Source organism: Blennius ocellaris (genome assembly GCF_963422515.1).
Source record: "Blennius ocellaris genome assembly, chromosome: 22".
NCBI lineage: Eukaryota > Metazoa > Chordata > Actinopteri > Blenniiformes > Blenniidae > Blennius > Blennius ocellaris.
This window is the reverse complement of record NC_137671.1, coordinates 3,271,944-3,297,514: the sequence shown is the minus strand read 5'-3', so window position 1 is coordinate 3,297,514 and position 25,571 is coordinate 3,271,944. Positions and strand designations below refer to the sequence as shown.

General features: G+C 44.8%; 1 protein-coding gene across 1 annotated transcript; it reads left to right on the top strand.

Moving 5' to 3' along the window:
- Window positions 1-8,209: 8,209 nt before the first annotated feature.
- On the top strand, window positions 8,210-22,791 carry LOC308146784 (G1/S-specific cyclin-D2-like). The gene is made up of 5 exons (XM_080518705.1): window positions 8,210-8,583; window positions 9,388-9,603; window positions 14,215-14,374; window positions 17,883-18,031; window positions 21,149-22,791. The coding sequence occupies exons 1-5, from the start codon at window positions 8,389-8,391 to the stop codon at window positions 21,311-21,313; spliced, it is 885 nt and encodes a 294-aa protein (XP_080374831.1). The 5' UTR covers window positions 8,210-8,388; the 3' UTR covers window positions 21,314-22,791.
- The last annotated feature ends 2,780 nt before the right edge of the window (window positions 22,792-25,571 follow it).

Below are 25,571 nucleotides of genomic sequence, written 5' to 3'. Positions count from 1 at the left end.
TTTTCCATTATTTTTCCAAAGAACAGCCATAATAGTCACAAATAAAATTCTGAATGTGCTTTAAATGTTTATAAGTTGTGAGCGTACACATATGGGACAAATCATCTTCTCACTGATATTCTCCTTTTCTTTGATGCGCCATTATACCCAAAAAAGTAACTTCAATTCCCAAAACTTTGCAAAGTTCAGTAAAACTGGAATACAATGATTTTGTCACATAATGAATTAATAGATTTTTTATATCTTTTAAAACGTTTTGCAGGCTTTTCTGAGATATATTCAAAACAAGGCGACTTATTTTGAATGAAATGGTGAGACGCATGTTCTTGCTTGAATGTGAATCACTGTCTGCATGCAGCATCAGAGTCTTGGTATTGATGCATCCTGCTCTGATGGAGATGTTTCGGCTGGTAAACAGTTGAGGGTGGTTGTTTAATACTGCAGAACATTAACGTTCCCATCGTTGCACTGATCACTTTACCCAAACCTGCACCTGCCGCTCCTCTATTCTGCAGGTTTGAGCAAAGCCTTGTTAACAGTGTAATTTGAAGGAGGAGGTTTGGTATGAATGCGGAGTCAATCTTCGGTATCAGAAGATTGGGCAATTACTGCGTCGTGTCTCACATTCTTACACTCCAGTTGGAGATGAGATGATTTCACAGTATGTGAAATCACTTGGCGTGATCAAGAGACAGGAGACGCCCTGGTGGACGCAGACCGGGCTATAATGAAGTGGGTGCTACCGGGCAGGTCGGCTCCACCGGGTGACCCCCACCCACCGCTTCATCAAAGTCCTGCTGGACATCTGGGGACCGAAGGAGAGGCCGGTGCTGCCATCCAGCCCTGACCGCATCACAGCAGCGTTTACTCATATCATGGCATTTCCTGCCGATAGGCCTGGTATGCCCCAGTTTGTCTCATTTCTTTTATTCCCATGTTCTCTGGAATGCCAAATTACACAATATCCACGACGCAGGATTTCACCATTACCCTAACTGTTTATTTGTTGTGTTTGCATTGCAAAGTTGTGGTGGGAACCTCAACGCGGTCCCGCGATGGGCCCAAACAATTGCCCCTGCGGTGGGAGCGAAGCGGCCGTTTTGGAAACCGAATCATTCTATATTGGCCTCGCTTCCTGCATTTCACACACTCGTTCTTTGTCTGCCGTGCATAGCGGGATAAATGCACTCCTTAAGGCGGCCAAGACTACCCGAGTGGTTTCAATTTGGGACAAAGTCATTACAAGGAGAGTTACCTCACAGAAGCAATATTCCCCCTCCTGACGTCGATCTGTTAAAGTGACAATGCTCAAGGCCGTCGTCGTGGCATTCGTTGACTCTTGGTTTCACTAGCAGGTTGACTTCCTTTCTTCTGCCGGGGAGACGCCCAGGCCCTCTCTGTCTCCCTCGCTGAATCTAATCAAGCAATGAGAGCAATGAGGTGAATTAGGACTGGAGCTGAGTCAGCCTCACAGAGGCCTCTTTATGCCGCGGCTCAAGCCGAGGGGGCCCGGGGTTAGCATGCATCACACACAGGAAAACACCAGGCAGCTCCCAGACGGGCCAGGCCACAGCAGTCCGCCCCTCAATCCCTCCCCGCGCACCGTTTATAAGGCGCATATTGCCCGGCGAGGGCCACTTTCAAAGAGCTTTCCTTCACATTGCGAGGCCCCCCCCATTTCCTCCCGGCTCTCTGGAGGGAAATGTAAGTGTGCAGGAGTGGAAATGTTGCAGAGTCGAAGGGAAGTGAGCGGACGAAGAAAGCGATGTTATTTGTGGAACTGTGGGGCCCGTAGGCTTAAAATAAACGTACACAAAATGACTTACTGGAAACGGCTCTGTCTTCTGCTACTGATTAATGCCTCATTTTTTTTTCTTTTCTTTTTTATTTCTGCGGGTACAGAAAGTGTTTGAGAGCTGGGCAGAGAGAGAAACACTAACTTTTGTTTGATCCAAGGTCATGGAGTGGCCAGCTGCAGGGCCCTCTATCTACCCCTGGGATCTGCCTTCCTATTGGACATCCTGTCTCTGATGGATCGTCGCTCTTCTCGTTTAAAGATCACTTGAAGGAAGCCGGCCGCTGCCAGCCCACGCCCACAACGCCCTCGCCCGGCCAATGGCGTCGGCCCAGTTGTCCAGCATCCTTCACACTCGGAAAGCCGCAGCTGCCGCAGGAGCTCCTCCGCTGGACGTTTCTGTTTGTGTCATTTTCCTTCCCTTAATCTCTGACCACACACACTTGGTCGCTTGTGACAGGCAGTCGCTGCCTCTTGGCCCTGACCCAGTCCTCGCTCGCCGCCCCCCCCCCCCCATCACCACGAGTCCTCTGCACCGCCCTGAGACATCTGTGCGACGGGGGGGCGAACACGCGAAGGAAAGCTGGGGGAACTTCAGAACGACTGCTGGAACAGAACAAGGGGGCCCCCACAGCCCAGTTATATAACACAAGTCTAGCTGTTTGCTCACACGAGGAACATCACTCTCCCTTTCTCTCACACCGTGAACCCGGGCGATTTTTCGCTGCCTTTCCTTTTTCTTTTTCTTTTTTTTCCAACAGTCTGGCATACAGCAACACACAGGACAGATGCAAATATCATCTGAACCAGATAGAGTGAGTCCTTCTAGGCATGAGGTCCGTCCGCTGCAGAGGATGTGATCTCACTCATTTAAAATCCAACCCATGTCGCTCGCCGCTTACAACTTAATCCAGGCTTCCAGGCTTTGTGCTCAGAGTCCCTTTCCACCCCATGCACTAAAACGTGTCAGTCGAAGATTTCTTTCTTCGATAATTTGGTATAAAACAGTCCTAATATTGCAAAAATATAGCATATTATGCACATTCTTTTCAGGAAAAATGTTAATCATGTAAATCAAAGAACAGAACAATGAACCTGTGGAGAATTAATCTACACTTATGGGCTTTTTGATTATTTTGAAGCTCATTCTTTCACGAAACGCATATTAATACACAGGGTCCAAAGTCCAGCATTTAATCAGCTGAACATCTTTTTAATTGGTATGACAAACTTTCCCACAAATAACAATCGATTAAGTAATTCAGTAGGATTTTTATGTGTTTATAGTCTGAACCTAAAGTCAAACCTTTCAGCCTTTTTTTCCCCCCTCTCTGTTAACTCATGTATGTGTTTCTTTATCTCTCTGAATGCATCGCCACATTCACGGCTAACTTGTTTCTAACGGCCGTTTATTTCCGTTTAGGCCGTGTACATAAGGCTTTTTATTGCCCCGACACCTGAAGCAGCTGCCTGCAGGGCAGAAGAAGTAAACTGAAAAAACAAAGGTGAGGTTCGGACTGTGGAACAACTAAATGAGCCAAACATGGATTGGAATGCAGTAGAAGAGGTTAAATTGTGTTAATCAAGGTAGTATGACTGTAATTTGTTTCCATATATAATTATATAATTTCTCTTGTGCTTTTTTTTTTTTTAAATATGGTTTTATCTGACAAGCTTGTTAGTTTTGAGGAAACTTTCAGGTATTTTTTCCCAAAATAATATTGACATTTTGATTATTTGATATCAATCGTCATCATAAAACAAAATTTATTAGCCAAATATTGACAGTGATGTCAGTGATTTTGCGTGTTTATTTTCTTTATAAGTCAAGAGTGGTCTTGTTCTCCAGACCACATTTTCAAAGTCTTGGTCTCGACCTCTGAAAGTCTTGGTCTTGGTCTTTGCTGGTCTTGGTCTAGACTTGGTCTCAGGTCAGGTGGCTTGACCACAGCCACAAAGATTGAAATGAAACTCAACATTTTATCAAAGAAGTTTGAATTTTATCTTGCTTGAAGTCTCATCAAACTTGATGAGATACAAACATCCAACTACAGAAATGCTTTTACCTTTTTTGAAATCAACACCCAAAAATGGCCTACCATTTAATATTTTCTGAGGTTTTTTTTTTTTTTTTTTATAATAAAGGGGTCATTCTTCAATTGTACTGTTGATTTATTTAATTGATCAGTTATTGACTCATGTAACTCTCCTAGAAAGTGAATCGTCACGATGCTCTTGACTGCCTCTTCATTGTTGGCAGCAGGAAATCTCTTGTTCTTCCACCTCACAGAACGTCTTTTGTTGAGTCTCTCTTCCTCTGACCTCCTCTGTCTGCTGGAAGTCCTGGGCTCGTGCTTAGAGAATGGCCTAATGTTCTCTGAGGCTCTGGCTGGAGTGAAGGATGCAAGCTGCCGGACGTCAGACTCGTGCACAGACATCGTCATGAAGAAGGAGGAGGAAGAGGAGCAGGAGGAAGGGGGGGGGGGGGGGGGGGGGTTCAGCAGGAACTGAGGTCCATGCTGAAGAAAAGAAGCCCTCTTGTGTTCACGGTCCAGACCAGACCCGGATGTCACTATCTGTCCTGTCATTGTCTCCTCAAATGTTGGCATTCGAGTTTGAATGATGGCTTTCAGTTACGCCAAAATACACGGAGGGGAAATCACCCTCTTCCTTTTGTCCTGTGTGGACATTGATGAAGCTCCATTTATTTTGTAATCTCCTGTGTGGTTTAGTACTAAGTAGCTGATTTCCAATCCCACGTGGAGGACGGATGGCGAGGAGTTTCTGTCTAACCGAGCAGAAACGTTATTCTGAGATGAGATGGGGGCGTAAGAGGAGCCTGAACTCATGTGTTCTGCCTTTATTTCATCGCATATTTGGTCTTTCACTGCGTATTTTTTATGTTATTTTACTGTGAGGTGACCTTGAGGGTCCTTTAAGCCGCCCACAAATAAAATGCATCGTCATTATTATTGTTCCTCCTGTGGAAAGCGCCGTCTTCCCCCGCCCCTCGACCACCCTGCCCTGAGTGGCAGTGACGGAGTGGCGTTTGATGTGCGATAGAGCCGCGCTCCACGACGCTGATAGCATGACCAGAATAGCACGCGGACATGCGACTGTGCATACATGTTCGCCTACTTCTCATGTGTGCAATCGTCCGGCGTTCGGCCCGCTCTCGTAATCAGTAGATGTGGTGCAGCCATGTGACACACAGAAGCCACTTTATCTCCGAGCGAGCCCAGCGATCTGTCAGCGCTGGGAGGAGCGTTCGCCGCCGTTCACACCGCAGCATTCCTGCCATAGCATCCTCTCCTCTCCTGTCAGTAAACCCAAACAGCCAGCCTGACTCAGAGCACATGGGCAACCTGTAATCAAGCTTGGCCCTGAAAACCGGCATGTAAAAGTAAATCCTGTGTTTATATCTGTGAGCGAGGCCTCCCTCGTCGAGCGGCTCACTTGATCTCGCACAGGAAACGCACAAGATGATGTTAAGCTTCGAACCAAGCTGCGGGGATTAAAGCTCTTGACTATCAGCCTCCACCTTCTTCTCTCTTTCTTTGTCTCTCTCGCCCTCGATCTGTGGCAGTCTGCCCATCTCCGGGCCCCCATGCTCTGGTGGGTTCAGTGGACTGGTATGCGGCAGGAATCTTTGGATCAAGGTGATTTCACGCTCCTCCACGTTTTCCCAGGGCTCCGGGCGCTCTCTGTTACCTCTGTGCAGCCCGGGGCCCGTGATAGCGGCTGACATGTGTTATCACAGGACACATGCACAAACAGCAGCAGCAGGGGCAGGCTGTTTTATCTGCCTAACACCTCTGTTCCCCCTCAAGTGTTCGGTGCTTTCACTGTCTGGTATGGTGGGCTTCTTTGCCGGCTCGCAGGGGAAAGAGACCCCCCGTTAAATGAAAACGCCGACCGGGGGATTTGTTTGCCTCTTTGTGCACGGACAAGGGTTAACCCTTCCCGACATGAAATCTCAATTTGAAGACGAATCCTCTCAAACGTACACCCGCTTCCTTTGAAGTGGAACTAATCTTGCTAACCTTGACATTCCCTCAGAGTCACTTCCCACTCTTACTTCACAGTCTGCTCTCATAATAGCTCCACAGTGCTCTGTTTTTCCTTTTTTTTTCCCTCAATGAAACTCCATATCTCATTCAGCTATTTGGTGGCGGCTGTGAAAGGAGGAAGTCACTCCAGTGAGAAGTAACTGAAAGTTTGCAGTAACTGCAACTACACTCGCACATGATCGGAAGCAGCAATTTTAGATCCGTGAAAAGATTTTTTTTAATTTTTTCAATCCTGCTCTCTGAAGTCTCCATATTGAATTTAGCACTGCACACAAGAAGGGGGTGGGGGATGCAGAGCGGAAATGGCCTTGAGATATCAGAATTGATAGGAAGCTGACCACGTCTTGACAGAACAAAACAACATCCTTGATATCCTGGTGTTGCTGCAAGCGCTCTCCACGGATTTACATGTCTCATTTATCCCCGGGCATGCCACCGTGCCAGAGGACTTCCTTTACGGGAAACTTCTCTCTGGAAATGGGTCAAACACGCCGTCCACACCCTTCGCCATAAGGATGTCAGCAACATCCATGAGCTGCTCCACATGTGGGAAGGACTGATTAAAAGCAACGCTGGTTTCTGAGCGGCTGCAAACTGGCTTTGACCAAGTGTTATCTTTAATTATTAGACACTTTGAGCAAGGAAAACTACACAAAAAAAGATCTTTACAAGGCTGAAACGCAGTTTTAGAGGCTTAAAGTACACAGCCAAGAGTTGTAGTGCATTACTTTTCAAGGCCATGTTTGCGTTTTTAACATGAAATACTTTGTGAAAGTTTGGCACACGGCTCAAAGAGGTTGTAGTTGCTCTTGTAATTGGTCTTGGATGTGTTTTGGGTGGAATTTTACAAAAACAGTAGCTTTTTGAGAGCTCTATGCTCAAAAGCGATCGGTTCACCAGACAATAGTTTCATACTGATATCAGAGAGTTTCTATGTAAAAGTCCTTCACAGTTCAGTTAAAAGTCCATCTCAGAGCTTTTTTGTCTTCCTGAAACTTTCCAGTGCAATGTCATGGCTGTTCGTCTGATTTTATGGACAAGTATTTTGTTATTCATGTTATGTCACGTGTAATTGAGTCTGCCAGTGAGTAAGACTTTGTTAATACAACAGAATCAGAGCTTCTGTCCTGGTGACTCTTTTTGAATTCACCTTACAGATACTCAAGGACATATGTGGATTAATTTCTAGACTTCTTTTTATGAGAACCAGTAAAAGCAGAAACAATTAAAATCATGTTGTGTATTTTGCAGTTCTTTTCCTGATTTCCTGCCTGGTTGCCGAAGATATACAGGCTGAGAAGCAGACAAAGCAAAGAGCTGATTTATACCATAAACCGCAATTGATAATGTAAACGGTTTATAATTTATCCTACACAGGTGTGACAATCCTGTTTTTCTACACAGCAGGAATCCTCTTGCCTTCATCGTCAAGCTGCCTACTGGTTGCTGTTTGTGCTGCAGATGTTTGTATTGATATATGGCTCTGAAAACCTTTACATTTACTCTTCTCAAGGAGTTTTCTTAGAGATTTGTTGGGTTATATCTTCTCCAGCCTGTCTATAACAGTTGATGAGAGCCCCGTGATGACTCATATGCAATTTATTGGTATTTTGTGAAAGATTTACACAATGGGTAGTTTCTCTGCCCATTTGGGATTGGTACATTCTTTGTGTACTACATAATCATACATCGAAATTAAATAAATTACAATTATTATTGATTATAATTATTAAATATAATTATTTTGAAAGCTGTGGGTGAGGTGAAACAATCAATCAATCAAACTTAATTTATTTAGCACCTTTCAAATAGTGTATGGTGAGTCAGATTGCTTGACAAATGATTGCAAAAACGTTGGACAAACTATAGACGCGTGTGTATACATGTGTGTGTATGTATGTATTTATGGAAGACAGAAATTACGCATTTATTGATCCTATTCAGTTAAAAACAAAGACATGTACTGGGTACAGTGAACTGCAGGGCCCAAACCTACGTGTGTGTTCTTTCTTACACAAGCACAGTTTGATAACATAATAATAAACGATAACTAAGTAAAAAGTTGTAGCTACAGTGGCTGAAATCAATACTTCACCTGGATTGCAGCGTGAAAGTATGTCTAAAACACGCACACACATAAATCATGGACGTTTCTCTGGAGAAAAAAAAGTTCCTTGAGATGATATTTGTGTTTTATTCAAATACAATAGAGAAGAATGAATGAGCAGCCACGCGCTGTGACGCGCAGGCGGAGCTGCAGCTCTGGATCCGGGTGGGGGAGGCGGGGGAGACGGAGGGGAAGACAGGGGGTGGAGGGGGGGAGAGGCAGAGGAAGAGGCGGCCGGAGCTGAGCAGCAGCCGCCGCAGCAGCAGCAGAAGCAGTCTGAGCCTCATGCTTCGTCCTGGACGCTTCTCCCGCTGCACCCTCACCTTATTTATTGCCCCTTCTCCACTGTTTGTTTCCAGCGGCGCGGCGGCGGGGGCGCGCGGCGGCGGCGGCAGCGGGCGCGCGGGGGCCGAGTCATGGAGCTGTTCTGCCTGGAGTCCGACTCCGCCGTGAGAGCCCTGCCCGACCCGAACCTCCTGAGCGATGAGCGGGTGCTGCAGAGCCTGCTGACCGTGGAGGAGCGCTTCCTGCCGCAGTGCTCGTACTTCCAGCGGGTCCAGAAGGACATCCAGCCCTACATGAGGCGCATGGTGGCCGGCTGGATGCACGAGGTTGGACGGGCTCTTTAACATTAGCATTAGCTCAGGCTTTTTTTTTTTCTTTCTTTCTTTCGTTCTTTCTTTCTTTCTGCCATGTTTGCATGCACACTGGAGCTACTTAAAACGGCATTTTCCAGCGTGTTTCGGCTGTTAACCTGCCTCACAATTGAATGAGAGTGACTCACCAAAAGGCGTGGGAGAGTCGGAAATTCCAACACCGAAGAAAAAGTCAAGCCTCGCCGCATATTTACATCAGCTAGCTGCTATAATGTCACTGCTTTCTGCCCACGACCTTCCCCGGCCCACAGGGGAGGCTTTAATCTTAATTTACGTGACGAAAAAGTCCACGTTTGGCCCGCACAATAATTAATATTAATTTTTTAAAAGTGGCTCCGGGCCCAGCCTGCAGCCTGTGGCGCAAGGCCTCTTCCAGTCACTCCACTTTTCTGCAACGGTCGGAGCCTATTTGGATAAAACTAAGCACTATGCATGCTTTTTAAACACCCCCCATATGCTTTATTCACGTTTTTAAAACCCTTTTTTTTTTCTTCGCCTGAACGAGACAAGCCCCAACAAGGAAGAGGAGCTGAATAGCAGAGGGGGGGTTGGGGGGGGGGGGGGGGGGGGGGGCAGATCAACGACTTCCTATTCAACTCGCGTGTTTCTTGCCTTGTGTGACTTTGCAGCCTTATTAAAAAAACAAAAAAGCATAGAAATGTGTGTTTTTGTCTTGCAACCCATATTTGTGTGTTGAATCTTTCTAATGTGTGTTTTGATCTCTCTCTCTTTCTCTCTCTCTCTCTCTCCTCCTTCCAGGTGTGTGAAGAGGAGAAGAGTAATGAAGACGTCTTCCCCTTAGCCATCAACTATTTGGACAGATTTTTAGCCGTGATGCCCACAAGAAAGAGTTATCTGCAGCTCCTGGGAGCCGTGTGCATGTTCCTGGCCTCCAAGTTAAAGGACTTCAGGCCCCTCTCGGCAGACAAGCTCTGCATGTACACAGACAACTCCATCACACCACGGGAACTGCTGGTAAGGACACCCACAAAGTCCCATTCATTCATTTGTTGGGTCTGTCCAGGCCAGAAAATGTTGTCACATTTCTTTTGGGTGGGGGTGAAGGAGGGGTGGGTGGGGGGGATTTTTTTATAATGCCTAAAAGCTGAATCGGCTTCACAGGAAGTTTCCCATTTTCCCCAGAAATGGAACTTGTGCACAATAACAGCCACATCCTTTCTTTGGACCCATGTGGTCTGAAGAGGCGTGTGATGCCATCTAGTGCCAGTAATGCAGTACAGGATGTGGACATCATGGAGAATTCTGGGTTTCACTTGGCACATAAAAAAAAAAAACACTTTATATTGTTGAAAAGGTCAAATGTTCTTTATATTCGGGTCTTAAAAGGTTTGGTTTTTTTCTTCTCATTAGCATACAGCTTGATTGGGCTTTTAGGGGATTTCCAGTGTGGATTTGAGCCAATGACGAGGGTCTAATATAACTAAACCATAAGTTTCACTAACATCTACTAAAACATGAATTAAACTAAAAGTTAAAACCTCACATGTACTGCTGGTGGAGAAACTGTGTGGCCTCTCCTGTTAATGGTCCACAAGACAACCCAGTTGTGAGTTGTTCGCCCAGAAACTCCATGGAAAGAGTCCATATCATGGTCTAAAACAAGAACAAGGTGTAAGAAACATCAACCTGCCTTGACTCATGTCCTCCCATCTTGAGCGTCCTTTCCTATCTGTCAGGGAAACGTGTTAACCTTTCAGTTCAGTGGTCTCTCGCTGCCCAGCTTGAGCTTGACGTGGCCAGAAATACAAAAGACAGCATGATGACTAATAACTAATAATGAATCTCTAAATTTGAGCAAGAGCAAAGCGCATGTGGACATTTTTCACTCTGAGGAAATGGGAGAAGTCTGTCTCTTCTTCAGTGTTTTACTTCCGTGTCTCAGTGTTTTTTTTGTTTTTTTACGTCTCTCCTCTCGGTGGAGGAATGAAGAAATGGCTTGTTTCATTTTTAACCCAAGTGTCACTTCATCCTGGGGCTCTAACGTTCTGGCCGACCAGAGGTGCTCTCCATATGGAGCAGCAGGTCACACGGGTAATGACCAGGATGTAAAGGCTTTCCGTTATCCTCGGGGGGGGGGGGGGGGGGGGGGAGGGGGGGGGATTTGAAGTTTAAAGTTTTTAGGCTGTGGCTTTGGGCATTGAGATTCAGAGTCAGGCCCTTTGCTCTGCCTGCTGTTAGGAGCTGCTGATGAGAACAAGATGGCAGCTTCACAGGAAACACAACAACAAACTGAGCAATTCACCGACTGATATTTGAAAATACCTCAAGTGTATATCCCCCGTCTAGAGCGTCACTGTTTGTTAATGACGTTTGAAGATCCACAAAGACTTTATATAAACATTTTGTTGAGTTTCTCTTGATTAAAAAAACCCACCTAGAAATGACTTTGTATTCGGTGCTGTATAAATAAAGTTCAATTGAATAGAATTTTACACCTGCTATGGTACGAATGACAGGGGTGTTCTTCTCAGAACAGTAACTTGTTAAAATGAAGCAAACGTGTCCAGAAATGAGAGAAACATTGAATCGTGACCGCAGATTATTTACTCTGTTGGACTTCCTCACTACGACTGATTCACCACTTTAATTTGTAACGTGAGCTTCTCAGTACTGTGGAAAAACATCCATTAATATTGAATAATTGCCAGTTAATTAAACTGACATTGGAAAAATGGTAGAAGCAGCCATTGGTGGGACACTTTCTGATGGTTACACCACGACATCGTTATAAATCCAGGCGTAAGCGGGTCGAAACAATGTTGGAATCTCATTGAATTTCCTCACGTTTCTGTTAAAATGTCAATCTTAAGGGGACGTGTTCCACATGTGATTGAAGTTTTCATAAAACCAGTATGTATGGAACGCACCCCTTGGTCCTGCTGTACAAACACAATATATCACCTTAACTGGGGGGGCGGAGCTTAGAGAGTAACCAAACATTTCTATTGGATGACATCTGACACAGTTTTACAGGAAGGAAACTGGATGTTATGAGACTGTAATCATTTTTTTCTCCAAACAATTATATGGTGCAGATCAAGGGAGAAATGAATAAAATGCTCACACAGGCAACGTTCCAACCACACGAGTTCTTTAAGATCACATTTGATTCATAATTCTTGGTCGTTTTGTTCCCGTTGAAGCTTCATGAAAATGATTTGGTGAAGTTGCCGGATATTACGCGCGACATTTCTTCCTCTGCATCGAGACGGTCACATGAAGACTAGGTCGATGTCGGTATGTGAAAAATTAAATGGAAAATAAGTGAATATCTGCCGATACGTTGGCATTTGGTCACCAGAGCTGCACACCAGCTGCTCCGAAGTTTCTTATTCCTCCTCCCCACGCTCTCTAAACTTCCTCCTGCCTCGCTTGCAGCTGTTGAGGGAAACGGCATTCACCCCCATCCGACGCTCCATATTGTCCTAAACACTCCGGATCGCTGGATATCCTCACAGGATGCGCGGGGCCGGCAGCATCTCCGCGTTGTAATGACGGAGCCGCCGCATCAGCTGGAGGAGAGAACTTTTAAAAAGCTGCTGCTGCTTCTGTAGGACAGCTGTTGAGGAAGTGAGCGTTACAACCAATCACTGGTGTTCGGTCGGGTTGGAAGAGTCTGAGCACCAACGTGGCCAGGGCAGGTTTCGAACAGGAAACCCACGTAAATGTGAATGATGGCTGACATTTCACAGGTGACGGGAAAACGGGGGGGTGTTACTACATTTACTTCATAGGTCGGACTTTTCTGTGTTGGCAGTGAAGTTCAGTGCTTATTAAACTCGTAGTGAACATGTGGAACATTATTTTTTACCTTGGTTCACTTGCATGTTTCCTAATTTAACAGGACAATCAACAGTTTGCAGAGTTTGAATGCAGAGTGCATGTTGACAAAAGTTATCGCAGTTCAGTCAGTCTTTTGTGGTATGTATATTGCGCACAATGATATTGTAATGACTATCAATTAGCAATATATTGTACCTTCTAATTCTTAACTAATGGCAGTAATCCAGTTGAAGTCATGGGGGAACTTTGGTTGTTTTCGTTGTCCACAGCTTTTCTACAGCTACGATGAGCAGAATAGTCACTTGGCTATAGTGCAGTGTTGGAAAACTGAAGATGTGCAGAGAACAATGCGATCGGATGGTTTTGGCTTCATGAAGTGGAGTGCATGATTTGTTCCCAGTAAATTCAAATGCAATCTGTAATCGCACCAGTGTGACGGTAGTGTATTTGGGGTTAAACGCAGAAAAAGAGAAAAGTCATTATTGCACACGTTTTGTTAACCATCAACTCGGGTAAAAGAACATCTGTTCAGTTTGTAATTTGACATATAAGCTTTGTTTTCAGCACACATTATTCTAAACTGTGAAGCTCATATCGCTTATTTCATTCAGCATAAGAATTTAGATTTTCAGCTATACAATGTAAAACTGGGAGTTTAATGTGAAAATGTGTGTAAAACGAATCAAGATTTGTGGCAAATGGCAACAAATGAGACGTGTTCAAACCACAGCTCACCAGCAAACTCCTTTTCTAATTGAGAAACTCGTCCCTCTTCATAATTATGACTGTTGTTCTTTCTGAGTACATGTTGGGCATTTAAAATTTTGTGGCATTGCATGTTTTTTTTTGTTTGTTTTTTTTTTACTTGTATCCTTGAAAAGCCTTCATACATTAGTTCTTGACATTTAAGGTCTAAAAATGTCTTCAAAGGCCATGAATTTAAAGAGGTGATGCACTGAATCTGATGTGTGGCAAAATGAATGAACACATCCTGTTTGTTTTCTTTTGCTATCTGCTGCAGCCCACAGCTATTTTATTGTATGTTAAGTATAAATTGATATAACATAGTCCCTGGGGTGAAATGTTTAGATAATAAAGCATTCATAAGATCTGACGTTTTTTTTTGTTTTGTTTTTTATGCATTTGTGGTGTTAATCTTAATTTAGTGTATATTTAATAGAAAATAATGAGTATACTGTGATCTCTGATGCCAGTGGCTCGAAAGGTTTTTTTGTTCTGGGTTTTTGGCGGTTATAAAAACACTTTTGAAGGGAATTGATTTGTTTTTGAAGTATACCATGAAGTAAACTTTGGTGACCTGCTGAATTTGAAAGGCAGCGACTCATTGAGAGCTGAGAGCACTTCTTTCTTTCTTGACTCGCTCGGTTGCAGAGTGTTCAGGCGTCTCGAGAGCTGCCGCTTTCTGTGCTCTGCAAAACTCTTTGTAGCTCCTCGAGGCTTGTGACAGGAAGGAAAGGCCCGGCCGTCTCATTGGCAGGCGCTCTAAAGCGGGGCAAAGCCTGTCACATGCCGGCGATATGAACACAAAGGATGCGAGGAATGAGAGAGGCATGCAGATAATAAGATACAGCGAGGAGAGATAAAATGAAGAAATGTCGCTCCTCTGACAGAGCCGTTTCCTCTGGGAATTGGGAATCGCTGTGATCTCTTCCACGGTCAATGGAGGCGTGGCTGCGACGCCGTCGAACCCCCTGACCGGGGACGCGGAGTAGAAAGTGGCTGAAAGTGACTTTTCTCTTCCCCTCTTCTGTGCGTCCGCAGGACTGGGAACTGGTCGTGCTGGGCAAGTTGAAGTGGAACATGGCCTCGGTCATCCCCAACGATTTTATAGAGCACATCATTGGCAGGCTGCCGCTTCCCAAAGACAAGCTGTCGATGGTCCGCAAACACACGCAGACGTTCATCGCCCTCTGTGCCACAGGTAAAAAAAACGACTCATCAACCCGTCTTCTGCCGCTGCTTTATTCGACTGGGGTGGGTCACAGGTCAAACACACGCCTCCATTCACATCAAGGGCAAATTTGGAGTCACCGGTTACTTATAAACCTGCTGCTGTGTCACTGTGAACAACAGGAAATGGAAAAGTCTACCTCACAAGCTGAGATTCATGAGTGTCATGTGGAGGATTCCTATCTTCTCAGGTTTTGGTGCACTTTCGTTGCGCTGTTCTAGCCCCACTACAGACCTGGTTGCCCCTGGTTACCCCAGGTCGACTACTGTTTTTCCGTCTGTGTGGGCAGAGTTCGATTAGCTCTCAGTGATTAAGACAATGTATTTCATAGGTGGAATTCATAGACGACCGTCGGAGCATCTCCCTCGTTCCAGATCAGGCCCCGTTTACACGGCGCGTTCAAGTGAACACCGAAAACCTTTGTTGCGTTTCGTGTCGGCTGTTCACATAACAATGGCTCTTGTAGCTTCTGAACGCTCAACTTTTTGAAAACTGCTCTCAAGGTGAAACTTTCAAAACATTTTGACTCCGTCTCCATGGAAACAGGGGGGGGGAAAAGCAACTTTCCCGGAACTCTGTTACTCTGCCTGTGCAACATGACTGTAAACAGTCCTACACATGGGCGAGTTGATCACAATTCTAGTTGGTCATTTCACAGTTGAGTCACCTGGAATAACAATCCGAGTCCACTGCTAATAATTGAGCGTGGGCAGTGTGTGTTTTCATTGGGAAATCAAACAGTGCCCACTTGAAATCCAACATCAAAACTACATCATTCCCTGTGTCTCTGCCACTTCTTCACAAATGAACCTTGTGCAAACCACTCGACCTCGTGTGTGTGTGTGTGTGCGCATTTCAGAAACCAGAGAAAACTCTCACACTCGCGCAGGGACAACGTTCAAACTTCACAAACAAGCAGAACAGAATTGAATCACCTGCCTACATTCTGCCCCCCCCCCCCCCCCCCCCCAGTGCTTGTTTGCCAGGGCCCACTTTGCTGCCTTGTGATCGCTCCATCCAGCCCAATATTCCCACACACACTCACATTCTCCCACCGTGAGTCATCCGTGGCCATATTCTTCTCCGCTGGCCGCTTTATCCACTTTCTCGTCCCTCCACAGCCTGTTCTGCCGTCTTTTTTTTTTTTTTTTGTAAACGTTCTTCACAGCTGCTAAAAGCTGGGAGAGCTCCTCTCTCGGCCCCTTGTTTAGATTGGCCACGTCACGCCGGGGAAGAGGCAGCGGCTGCATTGTGAACGCCGCGCACGCGCCGCGCCGGAGTGACTCAGGTGCGGCGCACGTCCTGCATTGTGTTTGTTGACGGGGGAAGCTTCCAGGTTTAAAAAGTCAGGGCCATGATCCAGCGGTCTTCCTTCCTTCTTCCAGCCTCATGTCCAAAATAAACAGAGTCAGATGTCCCCCCCTCGGGCCCCCTCCCCCCCCCCCCCCCCGAGGTGGATGTACACGGCATTCCTCCGCCTGCGCCGGGAATCCTTTCTAATATTTTCATATCCTGGACAGAAATACTCCTGCAGGATCTCCTAATACACCAACTGCACAGGAGGGCCAGTGTCACAAGGCCGCTTTTCATCCACCGCCGCCTTTCAGTTAATTCTGTGAAGGAAATCAGACAAAGGAGGTCACTTCAGCGCTGGAATTCCTCACCAACGTCAGCGCGGTCGGATCCAGCCAATAAGCACTTGTTTACTAGCGCTCGTTATTGGAACCATAGATCCCTTCCATGAGTCTCATGCCCCGTTTAGCACAGTTTTAGTGTCACACTTATTTTTTTTTATTTTTTTTTTTAGCATTTGGGTGTGTTTCAGTGGTCGCCTCTGCTATTCATAAGCAGCCGCTTCTATCTGAGCACAAAGCAGCCGCAGTGGGGGAAGAAGGAGGCCTGCTGTGGTTGTGCAGTAATGTAAATGTTTGGAGTTTTATATGGAGTTGAGACGTTATTCTTAAATGGAAGGAGCTCCTCCTATGGACAGCTGTGAGCCGGAGGAGGCGGCGGGTGCAGTGAAGCTGTTGGGCCACCAGGACGTGCTGCAAAGTCCCACAATACATCTTGTGTGTTGTGCTGCATTTCATTTCACTGTATTGTTGGACATTTGGGAACTTCTTCCCTGGACTGTATCGGCTCTGAGGGTCAGTGCAGATCTTAACTAATTTAAATTCGTCTATGGATGCTAGAGTGTAATCCTGGTCCAGACCCTTCTTCTGTTGCAAGCTCTCCCCCGTGCAGGTTTTTTTTTTCTGGGCACAGCTTCCTCCTCAAACAGGGAGATGGCATTGTTTGGTTAATCGGAGACACCATGTCACCTGCCAGTGTCTGCAGCTCGTTGATGAAGACGTCCATGTTTTCTGCCTTTTGTCCAACGTCAGTTGGGCTAATATCTATTATCCCTGTTTGTGCTCAACAGTCATGTGGCTTTTAGCTTTTTCTCTGTAGTCAAGCCTTCCTTACGATTTTGATCTTTTTGTGATTGTGCCCAAAGTGATCTTACATGCCACTATTTACTGTATTTAGATTGGAATGGGTCCTGAGGTTGAGACCGAGATGGTTTGAGGAGAAAGTCGGAGAAGATTCACGGATGAAGACAAAGAAGTTGGATTAAACTGTGAAAAACAGTGTAATTTTAGTTTTGGGCTTTTTGAAACTTAACAGTAAAGACACTTTCTATTCTACCTGCTTCATCCAAGTTAAGGCTCGGTCTCCTATCAAAGACAAGTTGCCCCCTTTAGAGTTCACCACTTCATCACAGGCAAACACACACACACACACACTCGCGTCTCCAGCCACATCAGAGTCACCAGTTAAACTACCACACGTCTCTAGACTGTAGAAGCTGGACGGTTGAGAAGTCCCACCTCCAGTGCACTGCCAAATCTGTTTCTTATCAAATCAACAGTTGGATTTTTTTTGGGACGTACCAGTTGCAGACAAAAAGAAAAAAGCACAGATTTTTTCTGGAAAATTGATTTGGTTGAGATTTTGTCAGCATTTTCTTTTATGCAGAATCATGTGCACGAAAATGGGCTCTGGGGTTTAGTGGTTAATGCGTTGGTTATGCTAATAATTAACTCTTAAGCGTGCCGAGGAAAGAAGGCTTTCGGGCCTCCTTCCTCTTCCTCTTGTAGCCGGCTGCAGGTTCAGTCCGTTCGACTTGGATTTGGACATGAAGGGAGTCATGCCTGGAACTCATTGCTCAGTGAGTAGGAGGATTCCGACTCTGCTTTTCTAATCAGACCGGAGTTCTCTATGAAAGCAATGACACCGGTTCCGCCGGGCCGCTACCTCTGCTGAAATCCAGACTGTGGGAAAATCGTGTTCAAGCTGTGCAGCAGCCAACACTGGAGACGATTCAAGACGTTCTCACCCCACGAGCGTCTCCCGTCCTCCCTCTCGCGGGGAAGGATGGCCTAAAGCTGCTGCCTCTGCTTGACTAATTGTGCATTAATGCTCTTTTCCTCACCAGATGACCGCCTCGCCATGAACCCTCCCTCCATGATTGCCACCGGCAGCATGGGAGCTGCTGTCTGCGGCCTGCAGCTTTACCACAACGACCCCAGGCTGAGTCGGGACAACATGACAGACCTGCTGGCCAAGATCACCAACACAGAAGTGGTAAGTGAAGGGGTGTGTGTGTGTGTGTGGGGGGGGGGGGTTATACTCCCCAAAAGTAATTCCTGGAGGGTTTCAGGGGTCCAAAACAATCGTCCATTAATGGCAAACAATGCAGCATCTCACGGCAGCAGCTTAAAAGGCTCTTCCGAAAACAACATGACTTCAGTGGTGGCAGACTGAAGCTATTTACTTTTCAAAGGGGGGCGGGGGGGGGGCAGATTTTGGCTCTTGGCTGGCGAGCCAGACTGCAGCTATAAAGAGCAGCGGCGGAGGGAATGTCTTCTTAAAACCCAAAGCCCACATTCTTGTGGTAGGACACATGCAATTTCTTCGCTGGGCTCCCACTTTAGCCGTGTGCCCCTCCTGGAGGACGGATATGTTTTCAAGGGAGGCCAGACGCATCACTTCACTAAGAAACGGAAAGTGACCTGAGCTGCAGTCGCACCTGAAGGCAGCTTTAAAATGCTTTGATGACTCTGTATAACTCATAATTAGCTATGAGTGTATACCAAGAGGTGCTGAGTGTGAGTGTAGTGTCGTCCCGTTGATAATAACGTCATGAATTATCTCTACATGAGAGTTTCACTATTTCCATGACTGTGGAACAGATTGTTCAGAACATGGGTGTCAAACGGACACAGCACCGTTGCTGCCATGAAAGCTAGAAAACTAGCATGAGCCTCAAAGCCGTGCAGCTATAGGAGATGTTTTTAGGACATTTCATTACATTTTGCATGAGAAGATTTCATTAAAAGTGGCTTCATGTTGAGATTGTAGTAGTTATCGGTAGCATTTGTTTGGTTTTGCAGAAATATCCACATTTTCACCATGTCGACGTCCGTCTGGGTGGATTAACTGTGTTAATGCCGCCGCCATAACGGTTCATACAGTGAACATTGTTCTGCATTCAGCGTTTAATGAGGAAGTCAATGATTGCCTGATGATAAGCAATGATAAACTGCTCATGTTCTCACAATGGACTTTCAGTGTGCACAGTTTTATAAATTGAGGAAACTGTTGCTATATTTTCGGTTCGTAGTAAACCTGAAGGTATTTTATGTGTCCATATTGTTTGATCCAGAAGTCAATAGGTTTATTCCAACCATAATAAAAACGTTGAATGTTATTTTTAATTTACATTAAGATGTAATGTGTGCATATACTGTCTTAGAAATTAAGTGGAGGTCAATTTGCGTCTACCTTTTAAGTGTCTGTACTGTGTAGAGTTGTTTGAATACAGCAGATGTTAATGAGGCGGTCAATGGGGCTCTGATTTGAAGGAATGCATTTCAAACTTCTGCACGCAATGAGTCATTTCTTGAGACGGTATTTAGTCATTGGAACCTGGAGTTTGTTAATATACCTTTTTGAAGTCACTGGGTTTCTAAGAACTTCAATTATGAGGATTGCATACTATCAATGAGATGGTTTAAGTTTATAATTGTACACGACGCAGTGTTTTGTATACTTGAAACCAGTGTTGTCTTGTAAATGCAACTCAGTAGAAGTATGGAAGTCTCTGTGTGGAGATTTTCTGCAGGTCAGGGGTGGAAAGCGCTCAGCATTAGGGAATATCTGTTCAGTTTATACTACATACGATTGATTGAGGTTTTAATAAGTTGTAAAGAGAAGCTGACATCATCGCAGCTTCAAAGAATTACGCACATGCCCACATCTGGTCTGAATCGTTCCTGTGCTGCTGCACGGCAATCAGGCTAATGAAAACCTATCCTTTGTCACAAGTGCCGAAATCCCACGCGGCCGCAGGAGCGGCGCGGCTGCCTCTGAGCTCTGTGGTTGCGTTGCGATGGTGATGTGGGCCCCGTGACCCCGCCGTCACAACAGGCGCTCCGGCTGCAGCCCATCGGGTCTCAATTATTCCTACATTTTAGAGGAATGTTGGCCTCTTTGCGAGCTTCGGCTCATTCTTTTAAGAGTCCCGCCTGCAGCCGGCTCGGGGAGGCAGCAGACCTCCCACATCTCCGACACAGACCTGCAGGAGTGGGAGGGGTGGGGGGGTGGGGGTGGGGTAGCAGGGGGCAGACACAGACAGACAGAGAGAGGATCCCATTTCATAAGAGAAGCTGTGTAAAAACATCCGGTCCCACTGTCCTCTATACCGTTTTACACCCAAACTCTGAGGGTCAGGGAGCAGTAGGTCAAAGCCATTTCCTCCAGACCTCCACACGGGGTTGACCGCTCCGTAAACCCACCGAGGGGGGGGGGGGGGTTTAGACGGGGCGTGCAGAGTTTCAGATCTCTTGATACCCTGATAGACCACAGAGCCCCTTCTGGAACCAAACCACCTTTGAAGCTTCGCTGGTATCGCAGACACGGAGCCCCGTGTTGTGGCGGCGCTGGTACTCATTGTTCTGGCCGTGATGCAGACGGGACCACCTACCTCAGACACCCATAATTCCCCGCTGGTATGCCGTGCATGTGACCCAAGTCTGTCAAATGTCCTGGAAACCAACGACCTGCACACTCGTGTCGGCACACCGCTCAGTTTATTCATAGAACATGGAGATTAAAGCTGCTTTTACTTCTTCGGGGTCTTTACAGAGGAAGTCGATTAAAACCTTTTCGAAAATGACTTTTTTTTTTTCTTTTCTTTTTGTTTTCTTTGCTGAATTGTGCTTGAATCAATCTTCTTGTTTTTGTAGCTTATAACAGGATTTTATTTAGTTTATATAATTTCTTTTTTTTTTTTCTTTTTAATGCAGAAAAACTGACGGTAGAATTTGATCCACGTGGCTCCAGAGACACATTTTGAACCGTTTAATTGGCAGATGAAAGCAGAACCATGTAAAAATACATGTTAAAGTATTATTCTGTGTGTGTCATGACAATTACTGGACCAGATATACTTCCTCTGAAAGCTTTAGGAAGTTGAGTTTGAATCCGCAGCGCAAACGTTTTACAGTGTTTCCTTTTTTTCGATATTTATTTAGAGTTAATCCGGCCCAAATAAAAGAACCGTTGGACGAGCCTGTCCAGAACGGTACCTTGGCCTCGGCGCAGCCCCCACCCCTGACGATCACGTTCCTCTCACACGGGGCAGCTTAGGTTTTGATGGGAATGTGTGTGTTTGACCAGCGCTGACCCGTCCCGTTCCAGGACTGCTTGAAGGCCTGCCAGGAGCAGATTGAGCGTGTGCTGGCCGCCAGCCTGCAGCAGGGCCAGCACCACCGGCAGGAGGGCGGCCTGCGGGCCGGCGGCAAGACCCGGGATCAGCAGGACCAGTCCAGCACCCCCACAGACGTGCGCGACGTCAACTTATGAACTCCCAGCAGAGGCCACGCCGCCCCACACATGGACTGACGGAGGAGGGCTGGAGGCCCGGGGGCTTTTCAGCGATTGGTCTTGACAATCGATGAACTTTTAGAAATAAAAAATTTCAGCTTTTTTTTTTTTTAATTATTATTATTGTTATTATTATTACCCTTTGGCACCTCGTTGGGTGTACGTTCACCGGTTGTTGGGCCGCATGTAATCAAAACAAGCTATTTAAAAAAAAAAAAAGAAAGAAAAGAAACTGTCTTGAAAACTTGATAGTGCCTTAGGTTCCCCCGAGAGTGGAAACCTGGATATATTTTCATACTTGAAAACAAAAAATAGCATAATTATATTAAATATACGTATTTTTCTTTTTTTTTTTTTTTTTTGATACAAACTAGCAAAATGTATATTTAGCTAGCATTTAGTTATGTTACTCTTTACCCATTTTTAGTGAGCAGTTATCAAATGAATGGGATCTTCTGTGTGACGGTGACAGTAATGGCATTTAAACGGAGCTGCGATTATCATTGTGCGCCTGTAGCACTGCTCATTATTTATGCAGAGGAGGTGCTGGCCGGGAGAGGGCTGGGCCCGCTCACACAGGAAGGACGAGAAGATGGAGCGAGTCCTCGGACCGGAGCGGAGCGGTGACCGGACCGGACCGGACCGGAGCGGAGCGGTCCACTTCAGCCAGTTGTTGTGTTCCCGCAGCTGGGAGCTGGAAAGTTGCCTGCTTGGGGAAAAGTTCGATTTCCCAGTTGGGATTGCCGTGTGAAAATCTGTAAAAATCCATCCTCATCACTTGTTCGAAGTTGTTTTATGTCCAGAAATACTGCTGTCAATCTTCAAAGCGAGCTTCATACGCTAATCTAATATAGCCTGGGTAAGTGAATCACTAGAAGGGAGGACATTATTCCAGTTCAACGTTTGGAGCTGTGTGTTATTTCCACTGCGAGATGGTTGCTCCGTTAAAGAGCAGATCATTCAGAGAACATTTCTCATCCAAATGCGTCAAAAGTTTGAGATTTCCTCGACGCCTCATGTCAGGAATCCCGAGTTTGACTGCCTTCAGATTCACTTTTCCCACTTGGAAGTAGGACTTTTCCCCACATTCCACTTCCCCATGAACATAACGTTGTTCTGTTGTTTATATTTCTTTCTCTTTTCTCTCTCATTGTTCGTACATGTTCGAAAGCATTCGGGAAGGTTTTTAAAGCCTCCGTCAGGTGGGCCTGATGTCAAGAGGGGGAGAAAAGGAGACGCGGCAGGTTTGTATTTGTACCAAGTTTGAGAGGGAGCGAGTGGAGGAGTGCGAGGAGAGGAAGAAGAAAGTGTGGAAAGACGTGCGGATTGATGATTGAGGAGGTTAACTTTTAAGCTTTATGATGTTCCTGCAGTTGCACGATGGCAGTAATCGAGTTTGACCATTTATTTGAGACTTGGGGAACAATATTGATGCACTTTTAAACACACTCCTTAAGATGGGTAAGGGGATGGTGGTTGAGGAGAGGGGAGTTTTTTTGAGGGGGAGGGTTTTTTTTTTGTTTGTTTGTTTTAGTTTAAGTTATTTGATTTTCTTTCTTTCTTTTTCTTTTTTTTTTTCCGGGCTGGATCCCCACGGGGTAATGCAGGTTGTCTTGAAAGCTACGCCCCAACAGGTGACAGACATAGGATGACCGGTGTCGTAGTGTAACGGTGTACACACTAAAGAAAAGCCAAGTCATGTGTAGACTTCAGTGCGTTTATTTACCTTTGAACTTGAATTTTTTTTTTCTTCCCTCCTTTTTATAAATCCATAGTCGATCTTGCCCTACTGTGTCCTGAACATCCCTGTCCCTTGTAATGTACCTCGCTCTCAACTGAAGTTTTAAATCTACCCTTTTGTTTTGTATATAGCAGATTTGCTGAAAATCCTCATGATGTATTCGAACAGAGATCTTGTGTCTAAATTGGATTTGTGCATGTTTTGATTGTGTCAACGGCCAAATGTTTTTCCACCCCTTCCAAAAACAAAAAAAACAACAAAAAAAATGCTTTAAACTGAGAAAAAGTTTATGCTTTTCCAGGTTTTGTTTATAATTTGAGAGGTAATTCCAAAGTTAGAAAAAGATTATATATGTTCTCTTGCTGCTATGAAGCTTTTCTTTTCTAGTCTTACACAAAGATGCCTTATTGTCATTCACTTGTGTGCTGCTATATTATGATTTTACATTTTTATTTTTTTTTTTGTATATGTAACAAGTCTTTGCTTTTCTGTTGTATATGTACCGGAGGGAACGTAACACAGTTTGGTGCGGGACTGGAAGTACTCGTGTTTTGCCGATGTCGTTGATTAGCATGTTTTTATTCTTTTATTTGTTCCATTTGTATCTTTATATTCTATAATCTTGCTGCTTCTTTGTAATGTTTGTGTACCTCAGGTTAATTTGGACAGAGCGAGAGCCCATCTCACCATTACCTCATCACACCTCGATTCACACGCGTCGTCATCGCTCTTAATTTGTTGGACTGGTTTCACTTTTTATTTTACTTTTAGAGGAAGTGTAGGACTTACACTTCTATGAACCCCCCCCCCCCCCCCCCCCCACTGAGCAGTTCAAAGTGCCTGCAGCCATTTTAAAATGAGGTTCTCTCTTCACATCTGGTGCTAAGTCAATGCAAACCTATATTGCGCCTTAAACTTGTATCTGAAAAAAGACTTATTGTCACGTTCATCAACAGGTTTTCATCAGTTCAGATCAAAGTGGAATATTGCTCATTTTTGAGGTACCCGGTGATTTAAAGTTCAGCCCACCAGAATGTTTTGTTGTTTTTCAGTGTGGTTATGACGTCAAACTGCCCTCCCACTGTCCCCACATGCAAAAACACAATGTACCTCAACAATTTGTCCTCAATAAATTGGCTAAAATCACTTGTCTTTTATTGTCCAAAGGTATGCTATTAATAGCTCTGCCACCAGGGGACGCCAGAGTCGGTAAACTCTCCAAAGCTGGCTTGCTGTCTCAATAACTGATCAGTGGTTTGGCACACATACATTACTCATGGTTCAAGATGCTTTATTTATCCTCGAGGGGCAATTTAATACTAATTTGCTAGTCTGGACACACTCTTCCAGTGGTTTTTACACCCAAACTGGAAAGGAACGAGAAACCTGTGAAATGAATAAGTTTTACTCCACCAGAATGTTTTAACTTTTAGTTAAGACGTTTTGCTCTGATGACAGATGTGTACACTCATGCTCGTCTCATGAGAGAGCGACCTAAATTGGGTGTCCGTTCACCGGGATGCCTTATCAAGAGTTAGTCTGTGGTGTCGTGCAGCGGTCAGGTGGGTACAACGCTCTGTATAGTGATCTGTTTTACTTATATTTTAATCCACGTCATGGCGACAAACCACCCTCCATTGACCAATCTGACTTTACAAGAGTTCAACTCATCCTCCAGTCCAGTTGCAAAGCCCATTAAATGTTTTGATGAACCTGTCTCTCATGAGAAGACCCAGAGTGACCTTTGCTGCAGTAGTACTGAACTCTGAAAACACACATTAACAGCACCACAGATTAGATTAGATTATATATGTACATCACACATGTCAACGTCAGCTGTTCAGAGGAGACTGAATCAGCCTTCATGGTCGAATAGCTAAAAAGTATTACATTAATTTGAAATATTTAAATTAATTATAAAATATGACTATAATGATGATAAAAAAAAAATTTATTGAACAAAAGAGCAGAATATATACATATAACAAGGCACTTGAATGTCACATACAATGAACAATATAACAATAGTTAGGATACAATTTCAAAAGCAATGCCACAAGTTCAATCTTTATACAACAGAAAAAAAATGGACACACACACCAAAAAAAGGAGCAGCAGCACAAAGAATAGGAAAAATATAAAATAAAATAAATAATACTTATATAGGGGCTTTAAACGTGGTGTGATCAATGGTACGCTCCAGTACAGATTTAAACGGGGCTATGGTTTTTTTCTGTCAGTGTAAATTCTTCAATCATGTTTAACAAGTTTTTGGCTATTTTGTATTTTTTCTTTTTTAGCATTTTGTGGGATTTAAAATATTGTAAGAAAGAGTTGTGAAAGGCATAAAAATGAGGTTTGACTTTCGAGTATTTTGCTTTGTGTATAAAAAAAAATTGACCAAGTATAATAATATTGTTAATAAGGAGGTCGTGGTGTGAATTTTCCATTATAAGACCAAAAATAATATCCTTTTCTGAAAATTTATTTCGCAGA

What these genes read in the sequence shown, in the direction of transcription:
- LOC308146784 (XM_080518705.1), top strand. Translation starts at nt 8,389, where the DNA reads ATGGAGCTGTTCTGCCTGGAGTCCGACTCCGCCGTGAGAGCCCTGCCC. An exon ending in TCACACCACGGGAACTGCTG is followed by an intron (nt 9,604 to 14,214) that starts GTAAGGACACCC and finishes GTGCGTCCGCAG; the next exon opens with GACTGGGAACTGGTCGTGCT. An exon ending in CATCGCCCTCTGTGCCACAG is followed by an intron (nt 14,375 to 17,882) that starts GTAAAAAAAACG and finishes TTTCCTCACCAG; the next exon opens with ATGACCGCCTCGCCATGAAC.